This window comes from Nematolebias whitei, chromosome 1, assembly GCF_014905685.2.
Source record: "Nematolebias whitei isolate Nwh7 chromosome 1, NemWhi1, whole genome shotgun sequence".
NCBI classification, from domain to species: Eukaryota; Metazoa; Chordata; class Actinopteri; order Cyprinodontiformes; family Rivulidae; genus Nematolebias; species Nematolebias whitei.
In genome coordinates, this window is record NC_056498.1 from 36,187,878 (window position 1) to 36,207,345 (window position 19,468).

At 40.5% G+C, this 19,468-nt stretch overlaps 1 protein-coding gene across 1 annotated transcript in view; it reads left to right on the forward strand.

Annotated features, from left to right (window-relative positions):
- The first annotated feature begins 7,796 nt into the window (after nucleotides 1-7,796).
- Nucleotides 7,797-19,468, forward strand: part of sema4f (sema domain, immunoglobulin domain (Ig), transmembrane domain (TM) and short cytoplasmic domain, (semaphorin) 4F) — a 92,295-nt gene continuing 80,623 nt past the window's right edge. Inside the window, exon 1 of the mRNA XM_037676715.1 lies at nucleotides 7,797-8,030. Coding sequence (XP_037532643.1) covers nucleotides 7,937-8,030 — 94 coding nt within the window. The 5' untranslated portion in view covers nucleotides 7,797-7,936. The remainder of the gene's footprint in view (nucleotides 8,031-19,468) is intronic.

The following is a 19,468-nucleotide window of genomic DNA, read 5'->3' on the forward strand; positions in this document are numbered from 1 at the left end:
ATACTATACTATACTATACTATACTATACTATACTATACTATACTATTATAGTGTTATAAAATTGTGTTGCTCACAATTTTAGACAAAAAACACATATGACATCTGCCATTGTGACACATTACAGCTGCTTTTTAACTTAATGCAAATAAATGAACAAATAAATAAACACAAAAGAGAAAATGTTGCATTTTATGTTGTGGTGTTGGGCTGTAACTGATTTTAGACTCAGTTAGTGACCTCCTGTCAGAAGTCCTTCTATTAGCTGATGGGATGTGGTTCTGTTTGGTCTGAGCGACCCTTGACCTGCAGCTGTGTGTGCTTCACAGAATAATTTGAAGTTCTTTGACTGAGGAGTCTAATAATTATATTTCAGTTAAATACTCCACAGACCCATTCATTTATGGGCGTGGAATGTCAGCAGAACGTGGCACATGTGTGTTTTCAAAAATGTTATGCTACTTAAATAATTCATTGCTTGCATTGTTTTAACATGTTTAATTTACAGCGCAGGAACTGATAGAGCACACACCCAGTGATGGAGCAACACAGCAAAGTGCAGACACGTGCAAGTTGTTTTAAAAGTTTTATCAATGCTGGAAACTTCCACATGTGGGTAAAGATGCAGGACAGCTTTATTTCTGTGACCAAGCCTTGTGTTGCAGCTCAACAAATGCAGCTGTTGCCTCAGAAAAAAGTTTATAAATGGCAGTTTGGCTTGTTTCTTGAATGCATCAGACAAAAAGCATTCAAGAGACACTAAAACATGCAAATAAACCAATTTGACAATTTATATTCCTACTTGAGAATGATGAACATTTTACCTCTTAAGGATGAGGATGTTGGTTTACTTGTTTAATTTGACAGGTATTTGAGATACATGTAATAAACTTTAGGGAGACAGAATTAGCACTGCATTGAGATTAATTTTACCAATTTGCAGTGAAATGTCATAAAACATTGTAACCTGTCTGCTCATCATGTAAAACTGGATGCACTCAGATAAGCAGATTATCTTAATGCCACTAGTGACTCGCTGCTCAACATTTTCTCTCGTGATTTTGTCAGGGAAGCCCTTTTTCTTGATTAATGAGGGGATCAAGAGACAAAAATCTCCTGTAAACGCATCTTACTGTATTCATTGAGCCACGATGTTGGTGAGAGAGACAAAAACTACACTCATACTGGAGTAAAGGGCTCTCCACCTAACCTTATACAGATTACTTAAGGCTGAAAGCTTTTGTTTCAAGTACAAAGCAGTATTTCATGTATTTGACACTATTGCATATACCACGAGGTGGAGTCGACGTGGCAGGAACCCAGGATCTTAAACATGCCAAGCACATGCTCTTCCACCAAACCACCTCCCCCCATAATGGAAAAGCTCATTGATTTATCCTCGTTCTGTCTAAAAGCCTTTATCTAATTGTATGTGTACCTGTGAGGGAGTGCATTTTGTTTTCTGATGTAGATCTAGTGTACAATTGCCAAAACAGAGCAAAAGCCACTTAAACCATTGAAAACAACAACATATAATTAACTTTTTAAAATAAATTATACCAGTTACGTGTTTTTCTTCTAGATCCCTTGAACCAGTTAAGTAAAATGAAATTTAATCTTGTGTTTTCACTGGAAAAATCTCAAGGTTTATGTGGGCTCAGTGTGGTTCAGGCCCACTGTTTGATCCCCTTCCATCTCTGCTTCCATCAAAAAACAGTAGAATCCATTGTTGGGGGATTAGAGAGAACAGGTTCTGAGCTGCTTGTTCCATTTCCTCCTCCGTAGAGGTGAGGAATGGGGGGTAAATTGGTTGGCGACCAGCCAGCTGTGACACAAACATGATGTAGGGTGTAAGGTAAGGATTGAACCCACGCACGCCTGTCCTGTAATCTTGTTTAGCCAGGTATTTGGGCTGAAATGCACACAGCACAATAACAAATTTTGCTGGGCGATTAATTGTCTCAGAAATTATTGCGATAAACGATAATATTGTTTTAAACTTGACAATAATTAGTAATTATTGTCAATTTTAAAAAGAAATGTTGGTTAATTTTGAGTGTAGTAACTTTTTTGACCACTGGATGGCAGTATAAGAAGGATGGATAGTGAGGGAGCAAGCAGCATGTCTCTTTAAGAAAAATGGGAGGGAGGCCCCTTGACGTGTCATGGGCTGTCTCGCTTTGGTTCTCAAAATGGCGGACGCTCGGTGTGGTTTGAGCTGTTTAGCATGGCATTTTTCCACACAAAGCTTTTAATAAATCAATAAGTAAACAAGGTCTCAGCTTCAGGCAGCACGTTGGCGCAACTGGTAGAGCTACTGCCTCTCAGCGAGCAGGTCCTTGGTTCAAACCCCGGTCCAGGGGTTTGCAGTGATTGCTGGACATGGGCACCGGTGACCCCGCCCCGTGACCCAAAATGGAATAAGCGGGTAAAGATAATGGATGGATGGATGGATGGTCTCAGCTTCTTTTTGAAGAGGAAAAACAACTTTTTACACGAAGGCACTGGTTTCAACCGTGAATTTTGGGGCTTCGACAAGACGGAGGTTTTTTTCCTCGAGGTCGGCCTGTTAGCTTCTCAGCTTAGCTGCTTTTAACGATCCAAAAACGTGATTTTGGATGGTTAAAACAGATTTTAAAGAGAATGGGAGGGGTCAGTGAAGAAGACTGGAGTTGAGCCTTTTGTCATTCAGTGTCTTCAGTAGAAAGAGAGAGACACGAAGAAACGATAAAGCCGATAAATGAAAATGAGGTTGATAATTTTCATTTATCATGCGATTAATTGATTTATTGTTTAATGCGACAGGGCTACTTAGAGTATCATGTTTTTGCAGTATGCGTCTGTATCTTTTCTTCATGGAAGAAAAATATACAATCTGCTTGGATAGAGTATGTAGAGTAAAATGTCTTATAGGGACAGGAGAGAGCTGAGAGGGTGAAGCGGGAGACAGTGGTAAAAAAAAAAAAAAGGTTAGGGCTCATTATGGCCAATAAATGCTTTTCAACTGATTTTTTCAGTTTGAGTCTTGCTCTTGAGAATAAAGTGGAAGTTGGACGGATTGTAGCTTCAGCTGTAATAATGAGGATATTGCTCCGGTCTTTCATGGTGATAAAAGGAGTTGAGTTCAGAAGCAAAGCTCTTGATTTGCTACTCCATTTCAGTTGTCACCCATGGTCTTAAAGTACGGATCATGACCAGAAGAACAAGATCCTGGAATCAAACAGCCGAAATGAGTTTCCTCTGTAGGGTGTGGAGACAAGGTGCCAGTTCCTCAGCCTCAAAATGAGTCAGCTGAGGTGGTCCATGAGAGGATCTGTATGTGTTTTGTGATACTTGTGTCGTCTGTCCTGAGGCGTTTCTCCCTCGTGTAATTAGCTCCTGCGTCTGCCACCTGTTGTCCTTCCCCAGGTGTTTGTGTTTGTCCCTCGTTAGTGTGTGGCTCTCACCCATTAGTCCCAGGCATGCACACTCATGTCAACCCACAAATTGTGCTGCAGCATCTGGTCTTAGGTGACATGAGCACAGTCGTGAATGCATATCCTAACAGAGGCATGTCATAAGCAGCCACACACACCGATGCAGACATCGAGTTAAGGAGTGCAGGGTCACGGATTGCAGTATCTGCATCAGGTTCTGAATATTAATGTTTGGGGACAGATAAGCACCGTGACAATCCCTTTATGACTATACCCTTCTCTGGGTGGTGCTCATTGGTAATTTATGCTGATGTCTACCACTCGATTTATGTAAATGTTATGATTTAAATTGATTCAGTTTGTGCGGAGTGATTAGAAAGGCTCAGTCACAGACTGACTCTGGATGAAGGAAAGTTTCAGGAGTGATTTGTGACAAAAGGGTGTCAGCAAAGGTCAAAGGAAAAGTTTACAAGACAGTGGTGAGACCAGCTGTGTTGGAGATAGTGGCATTGACAAAAAGACAGGAGACAAAACTGGAAGTAGCTGAAATGAAGATGTTGAGGTTCTCCATAGGACTAAATGGACTGTACTTATATAGCGCCTTTCTATCTTATCGAGATACTCAAAGTGCTTTACACCACAATCTGTGTCCTCATTTACCCATTCATACAGCACTCTGCTAGATCTGTACAAAGATTAATCAGAGCTTTATCACATTCATACACCGATGGGACACACATTGGAGGCAATGAGGCGTTCAGTGTCTTGCCCAGGGATGCTTTGCCATGTATCTGCTGGTGGAATTGAACCCCCAACTCTTGCATTGTAGGATGACTGCTCTAACTACTCAGCCACAGCAGTGACAAGAAGTGACATGGATGGATAAGATTAGGAATAAGATCATCAGAGGTACAGCACATGTTGAAAAACTGGGTTAAAAAGTTACAGAGGCCAGACTGAGATGGTTTGGACACGTCCAGAGGAGGGACAGTGGGTATACTGGTAGAGGGATGTTAGAAATGCAGCTGCCAGGAAAAAGACAAATAAGAGATTTATGGATGCAGTTAGAGAGGACATGGAGGTAGTTGGAGTGAGGACAGAGGATGTAGAGGACAGAGTGAGCTGGAAGAGGATGATTCGTGGCAATCCCTAAAGATGGAAAAGCTGAAAGAACAACAACAAGTCATAGACTGAGTCTGATAGACTCTATAAACCACCATTAGTATTTTTTTTCCCCCTTTTTATTCATAAATATGCGGAAGAGTGGAAAAAAGTTCCAAAAATCCTATTTATTGTTTGCATTTTGTACTAGCAGTTGAATATCCTTTTGCTGCACCTGTCCAGTAGGGGGCAGCAGAAACGCTCAGCAACCATCCCACTCTCCACTTGACCATCAAAAGTGACTGACAGTGACCAAGAGTCAACCATGACGTTGATGAATGTGCTCATTTATTTAAGACATAGTCTTTCAAAAGTCACTGACTGCATAAAGTTGCGACACGCACAGCTTGGGGTTAATCAGGCTCGATCAGAGATGGAGCCGCTTGCCCCTCAACTCCTCTGGCTTCTCTCGAACATCGTTCCCTCACCTCAGACCCCTGCTCTCCTCCTCCTTCACCCGCTTCGTTTACCAAATCCTTTAATCCAGACTTCTCGGTGACCCCTCCCTTTATTCAGATGATGGGGTTTCATGTCTGCAACACCCTGCACCCCACCCCGTGAAATCTGTGGTTATGCTTCTCAAAACCGAGCTGTTTTCCTCCTGGAAGGGGGAGAAAAAGAAGAATCTGGTGGACTATTAATTAAAATAAAGATAAAATCCCTTCTTGAGCAGGAGTTTTTCAATCCCATATTTTCCAAACTGCTGTTTTTTTTAGTGTTTTAAAAAACAAACCTACAGTATAAATATATTTAATGAGAGAGGGTCATAATTTTAACATAGGGACTGCTTGTCCGAGGCTTACTTTTGAAATTCTTCGAAGGACCTGTTTAAACAAGGAAAAACTTCTGAAAACATTTTTTTTTTTTATGTTTATTGGGCCGAATAAACAAAGAAGAGCAGGTTTAAATTGAATTATTTACAGTTACTAATACACATGTGTAAAATCGGGCACCATGCACCCAGATAGTCTTATATTTATGGCTTTTAAACCTGCTTTTTATATATAGTATAGAAACATATTTGTAAATTACTTTTATTGGTATTTTACACTGTGAGCACGGCGCGTATAAAAGCTGGGTGTCTAAATGAGCTGAAACAGACTTAAATATCAACATTATTTAGATGAAGTGTTTTTTAACACACCAAAAGTAGGCAAAAACTATCTAGACCGCAATACATCCCTTAATACTGCCTTTTAGCATGTACATTAGTAACTGTAGAAAGGTTCAAAGTTCTTTATTGTCATTCACATCACATGTGATAAATAAGGTGGAGCGAAATTGTGTACACAGAAAGATAAATGAAAAAGCTGTAGTTTGCATCTCATGCTGGGCTGCCAGGTAAGAAATGATGAACTGTTGTACTGTCACTTTAAACTACTGTATTTTGACCAAAACTGTTTATCTGGCAACCCTGCGCAGACGTTGGCCATGTAGTGTCTGCATGATCACAGATACAGTCCAACTAGAGAATTCAGTAATGCTCCTTGGACCTAGGGTGTTGCTGTCTTTGTTAATGCATGCTGGAGTAGCACAAAAAACACTGCTCTCTGTTGTTACTGCAGACAGACCTTTGACCTCGGCTGCCTGTAGTGCACATGTGTGAGTGTTTCACACCCCGCGGAGGGTTCCTCCAAAAATCTCCACTTTGAAACCTGGTTAGAAACCTCTGGTTTCTTTGAGCGAGTGCTGGTGATGGTGTAGGGGCAGTTGACTCGGGACACGAAGGTCCTGGGTTTGATCCCCGGTCATTGCACATCTCGTGGTGTCTCTGAGCAGGACACTTAATCCCGAACTGCTCCCCGGGCGTTTACATAGCTGCCCACTGCTCCACAGGGGTGTATCCCAGGAGCGATGGGTTAAATGCAGAGAGTCAGTTTCGTCTTTGTATGAGAACATACATTGATGACAACACATCCATCCATCCATTTTCTTTACCCGTTTATTCCATTTTGGGTCACGGGGGTCGCTGGTGCCCATGTCCAGCAATCACTGTGCGAGGGGCGGGGTACACCCTGGATGGGTCGCAAGTCCATCACAGGGACACACAGAGACAAACGAGACAAACAACCATTCACTCTCTCACTCACACCTAGGGACAATTTAGAGTTACCAATCAGCCTAACATGCATGTTTTTGGTCTGTTGGAGGAAACCGGAGTACCCGGAGAAAACCCACGCATGCACGGAGAGAACATGCAAACTCCACCCAGAAGGCACCTGGACCGGGGTTTGAACCAGGGACCTTCTCGCTGAGAGGCAGCAGCTCTACCAGTTGCTGATGACAACACAAAGCACTTTATTTATTATTATGTTTATTGTTCTGTACACAAATATCCAAACAACACTAAGTATTAACAGGGCCTACGTTTGCTGTCAGGGAGTGACAGACACACAGGGGCGTGGTTACCATGGTGACCGTAATGAGGTTCTGGCAGCAGTTTTAACCTTTGGTTTTTTTCTTGGTTCTCTTTACACTTTTTTACAGTTTTTAAACCAAAATGTTTTTTTTTTAAATATACTACAAAGTTAATGTTGGAGTTTTGAGACCCTTTAAGTGTTTCTGAAGAAACGTGCATGTTTATTACTTTATTAATTAACAGCTGAAGTCAGTCAGGTCAACCGACATCTTCTGCTGTTTGAAGACAAAGAGGTTTCTGTGCACCTGCCGCCCGTGACGTCATTCTTTTTTTTACCTGGAATCCCTCGCGCAGCGCTTCCGGAGGGCGGGACCTTCCGCTCAAACACACACACACCCTGCACATCCTCCTCACGCGCACGGTGCTCCAGCCATACTGGGATCCAGTTCCATCGTCAACACAGCGCGCGCTCAACACGGACCCACGACTTGAAAGCCCTGTTTGAATTAAATCGGACAGATTTAAAAGAAGAAGAGGAAGAGGAGGAGGAAGGTCTTGTTGCGGGACAGGCTCGGCTACATCCAGCCCCGCATGGCGCAGAGGAAACAGCGAGCCCGCACGGATTATTAACCCGGGACAGAGGACGTTATTCCTGCACGAGACAGAGCGGCTTCAAGTTACTTTGAAGCTCAGTGGGTTCCCTGAACGCACCACCACTGCAACAAGCCATGCTGTTTGTCTCTGTGGTGAGTCCTGTGCGCTTTGTGGAGACAGCAGCTCGAGGGGAACACTAACCTGTAGCACAACCAAACAAAAACACTTTTATTATTTTTATTATATATAAAAAAAGAGCTAAATTACACGTCACCAGGTCAACTTCTTCATTCCGTACTGAGCCGTTTTCAGCCCGGATAACCGTGCGCAGGAGGATCAGGACGCATCCACGAGTTTCTTTGGTGCTGAAACCGGACGTCCAGACTCTGAGACGGTTCTGGTGACAGGATGAGTCCCGGCGCGGTGCTGCTGGTTCTTGTCCCTGCGTTCTGTCTTCTGCTCTCCGGGAACTGCCTCCCCGCGTCTCTGAGGGGACATGGAGGTGAGTGCAACCAGGAAAAAGGGACACCTGCAACTTTTACTGGAGTTTGCATCTTCCGTTTATGTCGTTTAAGCACCAGCATGTGCGCATGTGCTCTTTTGTGTGTGTGGAAGCTCATCTCTGCAGCCTGGTTGGTTTTACGCGCTCCAAGCGCATGAGCCAAGCGGCTGCCTTCACGTTTTGTTGCTGCTTGATGAACGGATCATTCTGGCAAAGAAAGCAGCCTGGTTCTCTCTAACCCTGACAACAAGTGCACAGCCTGCAGACATCTTTGAAATCAGCTTTGGAATTTAAAGGGGCAGTTCAATCAAATGAGTATTCTGCAGGATTATGAACAAATGCACAGCATGATTTTATTTTTTTCATCAGACCTCCTCTAGAGTTGTCAAAGGTCAGGATCTGCAGCTCTGTCAACTAGGAGTTCATCATCAGCAGAGCAGTGGTTTTGTTTCTGACTCTATTGAACAGCATGGTGGTCACATTGAGGTTCAAATGGATGAGTACTGGGTGAAAACCACTCTGTGTGCTGCAGAATGCTTGGCTCTCCAACAGGCTCCCTCTTTGTGCTCTGGCTGTCAGGGTCAGCGCACGCTTCCCAGTTTTCCTGTCTTTGGAGAAGCCCCCGATCTGTCACACAGGACTATTTAGTGATCGCTCTGTGATCAGTTTGTTTTCGATTCGTGTGTTTAAGTCGAATTCTTTGCAGTAAAACTCCATCTGTGCTACAGTATCTATTGCGCTCATGTTGGTTCTCTGTTCAGCGTGGGGATGTTTACACCCAGCTGCAGCCAGAAAGCTTCACAGGTTGCGTCACTCTGTCCATTGACCATCAGTCCCGGGTCACCTGACCGTGCTAATAGGCTTTGCCCCTCCAGCTGTACACGCTGCAGCTTGTTGTGCCTTTAACTCTTCCCCACCATGCACATCCATGTCGGTACTCCGGAAGCTTACTGTTGAATGCTTCTAGTTGGATCCCTGTCAGTCAGACGCTGCTCTGGATGAGAATGCAACAGTTTGTAATTTACAGTTTGAGTGAGTGCCAGCAAACGAATATGAGTGGGAAATCTTCAGTCTTCCTTATAGAAAGCCATAAATGCACGGGTTACTGATTTTGCCACAACACCACCCAATTATCTGGTTCTGCCACCCGAATGAACCCAACAGTCCAGATCATTTTCATTCCTGGGTCTAATGGTTTCTTGGGCTGCGACCGTTGGCAATAAAACTGCAACGGGGAAATTTCCTGAATTTCTCAAAAAGATTTACAGGGTTGTCAGTTTTCTTGAGACAAACTCTGTTGTTGAAAGTTTGAACATGTTCTAAAAGTTTGTGAGACGAGTTGAATTAAAGCGTAGCGCTCGCCGCTCAGCCAGCGTAGTCACTGGCACCAATTTTAGACCTTTCTCAAGTTAGTTTCTGTGTTTGAGGTGTATGTTTTGCTAAGTCCCTGTGAATATTGGCCCGGATTCTTACGAATTTTTGCAAATGTGTCAATCGGTGCAATTCCAATTGTAAATTGATGTTTTTCTCAAAATTTTGTGTCTCCATCAGTCGCTGCTTGGCATGGAAATCACTAAGAACTGGTTTCTGTCAATTTATTGATCAGTACAGGATTAAACAGAAATAATAAAAACTGATATAAAAAAATCTTCATGAATAATTTTATATTGGTCTTTAGGGTACTTTATTCTAGGGCAGCACGGTGGCGCAACTGGTAGAGCTGCTGCCTCTCAGCGAGCAGGTCCTTGGTTCAAACCCCGGTCCAGGCGTCCTTTCTGGGTGGAGTTTGCATGTTCTCTCCGTGCATGCGTGGGTTTTCTCCGGGTACTCCGGTTTCCTCCCACAGTCCAAAAACATGCATGTTAGGCTGATTGGTAACTCTAAATTGTTCCTAGGTGTGAGTGAGAGAGTGAATGGTTGTTTGTCTCGTTTGTCTCTATGTGGCCCTGTGATGGACTTGCGACCCGTCCAGGGTGTACCCCGCCCCTCGCACAGTGATTGCTGGACATGGGCACCGGCGACCCCCGTGACCCAAAATGGAATAAGCGGGTAAAGAAAATGGATGGATGGGTACTTTATTCTAAAAAAATGATTATTTTTGTGTTGTTTTTTTCTGATGCTTGACAAATTAACCCTAAAAATGAGTAAAACAACAAACTTCACTAGATAATTTATTTTTCTCCCTCAAATCCATGAGAACACTTTTTTGTATAAAACCAGTCACTGATGAAAAAAGGTTGGGGGACCGGTACCTTGGACCAGTGGTTCCCAATCCTGGCCCTCGAGGGCCACTATCCTGCATGTTTTAGGTGTTTCCTTGCTTTGACACACCTGATTTGTATGAAGTAGTTATTAACAGGCATCTGAAGAACTTGACCTGCTGAAGAGCAGGGAAACAACTAACACATGAGCATAGTGTTCCTCCAGGACCAGGACTTGGAAATACTTCTACAGATGATGGAACAAGCTTCCAGACCATCTAAGCAGATACTTGTATCACCGATCACCCTAACATGCATAACTTGAGCTCACTTTAACAATCTTAAATTGATCACTTTACATGTATATCACAACCTCACGGCTTAATTTGAGCCGGATCCTTCTTGAACAGGATCTGGTATCTTTATTATTTTGACATGGTGTGTCCTGGTAACTGTTTGCTTGGATCCGGTAACTCTCAGGCTTATTAATAATAAAGTTATGAACAAATATGACTGCCTTGAACGAATAAAAATAATGTTGGATATGTAAACTGAAAATAATTATATAAACACTCATTTTAAACACAACCGCCACTTACGAGCTTCTTTCCACATAAGAGCTGCCCCTTCAAGTTTTCACTTCAAAAAATCTCCTCCCCTAAAAGTCTAAAGTCATCACACGTTTTTATTAAAAAACTCAAAAATATATGTAAACAGCACAACTAAACCGCAAATCAGTTTGAAAGTTTAAGTGAGTTATTAATAAAATGTTGATTATTTATTAAAAATGCAACAAAAGAAATGTTTCATGCGCGTTATTCACATTACATATCAAAACAACGGCGCTAATTTGTCAATATAACAGCGACCAGAATGTCGAAAAGACAGTCCAATTTACTTTCATAAAAAAAGCTTCTCGTTGTTAGTTGGACAACCGAGCGTTGAAGCACCTGAAGGTGTAGGGGTGAGTGCCGAGCTGTTTGACAGAAGTTTAAAACAAGTCTCTCTTGTAAACGAGTCCTCGTGACTCAATGAGACTAACCTGCATAAATAAAGGTTGAATGAATGAAGTGGAGCTGCTCTATTCACGCACAAGGAGAGAGCTGTTGTTGTTGCTCTCTAAAATAGTTATTGAATCACGTGTTTACAAATGTAGGTAAACGTAGATGTTTAAAAACCCTCTAAAATACACCAGAAATGCAGGAAATCACATCTATTTAGTTAAAAAATTTCTGGGGGAGGACTCCCGCACCCCCACCCGCTACATATATTTGCGTTCTAGCATTGATCAGTTTACAAATTAAGCCCTGCACAGGCCTAAATGTTCTTCCTGATTAACCACTTTCTTTTTGGGTTTTTATTTAAACGTCAAAGTTTTTGCAAGTTCTACATCTACTATTGACGTTCTTCTGCCAGTGAGCATCTTTGTAAGGGTGTGTGTTGCTGTGCGTGGCTCGGTGTTTGCTTAAGTGGCATTAAGACTGAAGAAAGCCTCTTACGTAAGACACGTTGGCTGTTTTGGACATTTGGTCAGGGGATGACTCCGCCGAGCTCGGTTAGAGTAACAATTCAAGAAACGTCCTGCTTCCAGTTGTTCTAAAGTTAGCTGTGGAAATATTAATATTCTGTCTCGCGTCACAAATATACCTTTTATTGTTGTATATTTTGCTTCAGATTGAATTAGTTTTTTTACATCGTGTTGTTTCTCTGTCACTTTTTATATTACTATTATCTGGCCTCTGCCAAAATTTGTTCGATTTTTATCATTAGTTTAAAGGCCGGCTCACACTGTGTGATTTAAAAAAAAATATAAAGGACTTGTACATGTCATACTGTGCAAATTTGATAGTAACCCGTATCACACCGCCCTTTGTCATACTTAACCCTCCTGCTGCCCTTGTGACCTACCACGGCCTTGTGAGTCATTTTGACCCAAGGGCAGCAGTAGGGTTCATAAAAGCCATATTGTAAGATTTCTGAAAATCCCTACGTCACATAATGCATTCGATTTTTCGGCCCAACAGAAAATGGAAATTAGCTTCTGTTGACGCTTATTACATTCAGACTCATAGAAAGGGAGGCTGATAACAAGGACACAGCTGTGGACACACTTATGGCTTCCATAAAGTTGTCGGTCGCAGTAGCTGTCATCCTGTAATATTTTACCAGAACGTTTCTGACAACGCTGGATGTTTAAGTTGTCTTTAGCCATGAAAGTGAAAAATTGGCTGTTTAGAAATCTGTCACGCTGAATGACTCAAGCTCACCGAGTATTTTCTCATGATTTTGTTACATTAGATGTTTACAGAACATTTACAGTGTGAACCCAGCTAAAGTCCAACTTTGGCAATGGTCAGTTAAGAGTAGAAAATAGATTATGATAATACAAAGGATTAAAGTGTGTTTTGTGAGTAAGAGCAAAAATATCATATTATTGTATACAAAGCACATTCAAGTCTTAAGTCCATGTTGGATTGGATGTTAACACCCATTGCGCAAACTGATATAACGTTCAGAAATGCTTTGTGGCTTAAATTCTCTGTTTTTATTCTTTTAGGGATATATTTTTTCCACAATGAAATAAATTGTTTGCACTGTTCAGTAACTTGCAAAAGAGTAAAAATTAAAAGATACTGATTTTTACTGCAAAAACAATGCAATATTCTATTTAGTTATAATTAACCCTTATGTTTAATTATTTGCACTTTGACAGTTTATTGCTGTGGCATGTTGTGGTTAACTTTACTTTTTGTTTTATTTTGTAAAACTAATTCCTGTTGGTTTTCTGTCTTTTTTCACAATAGTTAGAACAAAATTTCCATTCTGTTCATCACTTTAGTTATTAGTATATAGGTTTTTCAGCTACTGTTAGTCCAGTTTTAGATCAGTTCCATATTATTTAAGGGTCTACTTTCCTTCTTTTTTGTTCTTAAAACCAAGTTGAACCCAGATTTGGAAAGAGTACTGAAAATTTGTACTCAAGTACAAGTACTGTTGCACTGCTAATATTGTGCTCAGTTACAAGTAAAAACACTAGTGTTACAAAAATACTTAAGTAAAACTACAAAGTACTTTTATCAAAAACTACTCGAGAGTATTAATTACTTTTTAACCAGTTGATGTTTTATTGTTTATTTTTATTTATTTATTTATTCATTTTATAATAATAAGAATACATATCAATTTACATGTATGTAATTTGAAAACAAAAATAAAATGAAAGGCAGCAGATGAAGATAAAATCTTATTTATCTAATAAACAATTTAAACACAAACATTTACTGTAAGTAACAAAAACAAATAAATAACTCGCTTAATTTTTCTATTGTGTTGCCAGTCGAAGGCATTCAGTTCAATTTACTGTATATAATACATTCAAAGCTCATTTCTCAGATGCTCAGAAGCTCCGTCTTATTTTAGTACTAGGCAAACCGATGGCAGTGACAATATCTAAGATCTTTGCATACTTAGCCAAACTAATAACCCACACATACAGACATTAAAATATCAATATCATACAGGTTGTTGTAAAACCTCGTATACTTCAATATGTTTTTTGAGATTAGATGCTGAATGTAAGCTGCTATCACCGTAGAGATGAAACAAAGTTTGCATCTGGACGCTGTCTCCTTTTCGCCCTCTGTACATGGACAATTCCTCCAGGTACGGCCACAGACACTCATCCTCATCCTTTACTGTACCTCGTCATTTTCTCTGTTGACAGTTTGTCCTCTGTCTCCATTTTGGCTTTTTCTCCAAATCTTTGGTCCATAAATGACTCTCTACTCTACGGAGTTGTCCTTTGCTTACGTCAGAGGTAATTAGCATGTTCGCCATCTGCGAGCCTTATTGGCTACAAAGATGCAGACAAACGGTTTGAATATTAATTCAAATTGCGGCCGTACTCAGAAGCGAAGTAGATTACATGGTCTAAATTGTACTTAAGTATGAGCAAAATTACACACTTGAAAGAAATACTCATAAAAGTATAAGTACCCAAAAAAATCTACTTGATTACAGTAATGTGAGTATTTGTAATTCTTTACTTCTAACCCTGGTTGAATCTTACTTTCCCTTTCTACATCCTCTGCTGTCTTGCATTTGGGTTCACCATCCACTCCTACATCAGTTTTCATCAGACTCTGAAGCTATGGCACGTTTCTGCACTAATAAGAAGTGCTGGTGGGGCTAATTAGACAGATGTGGCAATGAACCAGTTCTCTGTTAAGTGTTTGGGCTGTAAAACAATCAGGGGAAATTTACACATGGCATAATGAGTTTCCCATGAGAGTCTTGACATTAAAATAAAAGTAACAGCTACTCCACCCCATACACGAAACTTCGTATTTGCATGTGAGTGGACTGGATCTATCCAGTTGCACAGGTTTAAGACCAGGTTTTAATGCTTCTCACATGAAACTCGTTAGGGAGGCATCACTCTTTGGGGGATGGAGGGGAACGATTTGTTGCCCACCCATGTAGCCACTATATGGATCTGCTAATTTACGATGGGAAAGACCAAAGTTGTTACTTTTAAATTGGCTGCTTGAAGGTATACACTCATGCTCTTGAGGCCACCCAGTGTCCACCTATTGCCCCACCTGCGTTGGCCACCAAAACTATACTTAATCTTTGTTTGCAGTCAACAGGAGCTTAACAGAATCTCCTTTCAAACATTTTTTGCTCTAACAGACCGTAGATGGAAGATTTATGACCCTCTTGTGACTTTTTGTTTTAGTGCCAACGTTTACACTGGGTCAGTGATGGTGTCTTTGTGGTGCTATAAGCTATCATTTTATCACACGGTGCTGTGGGTGTGTGTTGTGGGAAGGCAGTGAGGTAGTGGCCATTAAACCTGGTCTCATGTGCTTCTTGTGAATTTAGTGCAAGGTAAAAACTCCCACTTCTCAATGAATGGCAACAAATGGGAACTGATGAGGCGCTCAATTCTAGCTCAATGTATGAATCCTCTTTTTGGCCATGAAGTCGTAACCGATTCCACTTCTCAGTTGAATGTTCCTCTTCCTTTTAACCAGTAGTTCCCTCTTCCTTTTAACCAGTAGTTCCCAAACACCAAAGTTCATGCGCAATAATCCAGGTAGATATCCAACAATGTTCAGTCAGATCATCTGGATGGTTTGTTTTTTGAATTGCTGAGATGTTTCGTCTTTCATCCTAAGGACTTCTTAAATCTAAGGAGCTACTAAAACAAACTGATTCTCACAAACAGCATACTCCATAGTGGAAAAAAAGAACTGTTTGCTGGTAGTAGTAGTAGTAGTTCCCAAAGTTTTCAGCTTTTGAATCACAAAAAACTGCAACAGAGACTGGAGGCCTCTGCTGTTGTTGGCTGGGGGACATAAACTTGCCAATAAAGCAAATTAACAAGGGCCTCAACATCCAGCATGCTATTTTTTTTTGCATAAGTTTATAACAGCTGTTTTTAATGTTTTGATCTATGAAAAATGTTAATTGTACTCAAATTTGTGAAGATTGTTACAAAACCCTTCACTTGCCACTACTGGGCAGCTGTGGCTGAGTGGTTAGAGCAGTCATCCAATGCAAGAGTTGAAGGTTCGAATCCACCAGCAGTCACATGTCGAAGTGTCCCTGGGCAAGACACTGAACCCCTCATTGCCTCCGATGTGTGTCCCATCAGTGTATGAATGTGATAAAGCACTGATTATTCTTTGTATAGATCTAGCAGAGTGCTGTATGAATGGGTAAATGAGGGCACACATTGTGTTGTAAAGCGCTTTGAGTGTTTTGATAAGATAGAAAGGCGCTATATAAGTACAGTCCATTTACCATTTATCATTTGTTTCATGATGGGATCTTGATCCCAACTTTGAAAACTTTAAATTTGTTTCCTTTGTTTCAAAAACAGTTGTCTGATTCATCAAGACATATTTTCTTGTGACATTTACTCAACTAAAAATCACCTGCTTCGAATGTTATTAGCCATTAAATGGTCATTATTAGTTGTTATCATCCCCATATGTAGCGGTCAGACTGCCCCTCCTGTACCTCCTAGTGGGTTTAAACATACGTTGTTAGCATTGTTAGCGATGATAATAGGCTCTGTTTTTACCTTTGTTAGTGCTCATAATAGCTTCACGTGGTTAGGTTTAGAGTAAAGGGTCTGGCGGTTAGGTTTAGGGTCTTGGTTAGGTTTAGGCACAAGGGTAAGGGGGTTCAGTTTAGGGTTGGTCCTCTGGGTTAGGTGTAAGGTTAGGTTTAGGAAAAGGGTTACATAAGCTGAAAAAAAACAAAAAAAACCCACTTCCTGGTTTACCCCCATGCGACGCTGCCTATTATCAGCAATAATAATGATAATACCGTACCTTTAAACCTACTAGGAGGTAGGTGGGGCAGTCTCACCACTATGTATGGGGATGATAACAACTAATAACGGCCATTTAATGGACTGATAACATCTGATAACAGCCGCTCCTAAAAATTGGCAAAACAATTACGCAAATAAAATGTCTAAACTGGTGTGTTTATACTATTTTTATAACGTTTTTTAATTTATTTACATTGTCTTCTGCAAGTACAGCACGGTAATAATGTTATAATAGAATTATTACCCAATGAAGGTTTTTAAACTTGTATTTCGTTCAAGCATATGGCACTTGAAGTGGCCTTAGTTGTTTTTTATTTATGTATTCATTTATATTTTTTTGGCTGCTGATGTTAAGGGTCTCCACAGTGAACTAAGTCGTACAAAGACTTGGCAATTATTTTTATGCCGGATGCCCTTCCTGATGCAACTACATACCACTGAGCTACCACAGCCCTCTGTGTGGAGCAGAGAACATGGCCTTTGTGTATTTTATTGTAATAAAAGTCAACTCAACAAAATGTACAGTATTTGCTACGTTGCTTCAGAAATACCCAAGTAAATTACAAGAGCTGAAGTTCTTGTTTGTACCTTTTAGATAACCTTTTTTTTTAATATCAAAATCGAGTCATTGGTTAAAGTAATAAAGGTGCATCTTAAAAAATTAGAATATCGTGAAAAAGTTAAATTTTATGGAATTTTAGTTTTTCATTATTTGTAAGCCATAATCTTCAAAATGACAAGAAATAAAGGCTTCAAACATTTCACTCTGTGTATTGATTCTATATACTTTGTGAATTTCACTTTCTGAAGTGATTGACAAAATAATTGAACTTTTTCACAATATTGACTTTTTTTAGATGCACGTTTATAACAGTTTTTGGACTGAGAGTGGAAAGAAAACTACCTAGAGGAATCAAGTTAGAACAGGATGACTATTATAATTTTGAATCTGAGGTCATTTTCACACCAGATAGTCCAGTAGACTTGGTTCGGTTCGGGACCAATATTCATGACCTTTTGTTTACATTTGAGCTGGTGCGTTTGCATTCACACTGCACTGTGCAGTGGAGTCAACCTGTTGAACCAACCTATTCCCCGCTCGCCTGAGGGGGCGCTGCACCAAGAACTACTGAAAGAAACGACACAAAAACCTCTGAAGACACGTCTTCTTCTTCTTCTGTAAATAAAAATAAAAATGAAGTGGCATCAAGTTTTAGCAGTTTTAGGAATTATGTTTTGTCATTTTTCAAAAATGGTCTTAGCATGAGCAGAAGATGAGACAGAAGACCATGGAGGATATTGTTTTTCCACACAAGGCAGCTGACGGCTCCATATAAGGTCAGAGAAATGCGTGTTTGTTTACCCTGTGGAGCGGGGCTCGGTCTGTTTACATTCACACTGTACTCGAACCGCGCTGGAGTTCGCTTCTACCGGACCAAGACCTAGGTTTTAGCCCGGGCCAGAGTTCGCCTTTTTGTTCAGTGACAGAGTTCGATGGCACGTTCACACCTCCCTAAACGAACCGGACTTTCTAGGAAAACGAGCTAGAGTTCGATTAAAGCGGACTAAACAGAGCTGGTGTGAATGCACCCTGAAATGTGCCAACAGAGACTTGAAACAAGCTGTGAGGCAACAGTGCAAGCCACAGCTCGACCATGCAACACTAAAATGTTTAAAACTGAGGCGTACTCTATTCACTGAGTTATACTACAAATGAACAATTATTATAATAGTTAAAATAAAAAAGATCTAAAAAGCTAATAAAGCACCTTAAGGTTTTTAAAGAGACAATTACATATGATGGCTTGCTGCAGGATTTTCCAACTTTATATTTAAAACAAGTTTCCCATAATTGCGTTTAGGACAATTTAAGTATCACCTAACACTTTCTGACTACTCATTAGGAGCAGAATGAAGTAACGAACAGGTAGATTTCTTGTTTAAAGGCCGGCTCATGATGTTTACTGTAAATAATTCTTGCTGCTGTGTTTCCATGTCAGATGAAAATCAAGGGATTAGACCAGGAGTTTGAAGTTGGTTTGGATTGAAGCTGAATCGTTTACTCCCCCTGGAGAATAAAATGTAATTATATAAAGACAAAAGCAGCACTTTCTCTTTCTTATCCCCTGCATTTTATTGTCTTCTTCTCTACACATCTGCCCTCTCAAAGTGGAGCTGATGGGGTGCGGTGGAAATAAGTGCTTCCAGGAGAATTAAGAAGGAAAACTTTAAAAGTGCTTTTAGCATTTTTTTAACTCCTGACCATGACCACAATTTAAAGGTGTTGGATATTAAAACCGACCTTCCTATCTGTGACACTGCCTCTATTGATCAGAAACACCTCAACCTGTTTGTTGTTTTTCTTCCATTTCTGCTATGAGTCATTTTTTTGTTTTTCCTCTTTAAAACCTTTCTTTGTTTCCCCTCCAAAAGAAACTAAGCTGCAGCTCAAACAAAGCTAAATCCTCTAATAACACAAGGCAGCAGTCATCTGTCAGCAGGTTTTCCTCTGAGAAAAAAAAAACAGTGAGCGACTTACTCACATGTAGGGTTTGTTGTGTGAAAAATGTGACAGAAGTGTTTCAAGTTTGGCACTCTTGAGTAGAGGCCAAAAAAAATGAGAATAAGTTATAATTAAAAAACATGAGTTTTTGAGTAAGTATTGTTATTTTTTCTGCTTCAGTGTCTCTTTCCTGTGGGGTCCCGCATGGCTCGATTCTCGGACTCCTTATGTTTTCACTGTATCTGCTCCCTTTGTGGTCTATCTTAAGGAAATATGGTCTTTTGGTTCATTGTTATGCTGATGATTGTCAGATGTATCTGCCCTTAAAACTGAATAGTTCATGCATAATTCATCCTCTGTTAAAATGTCTTGATGACATTAAGGCATG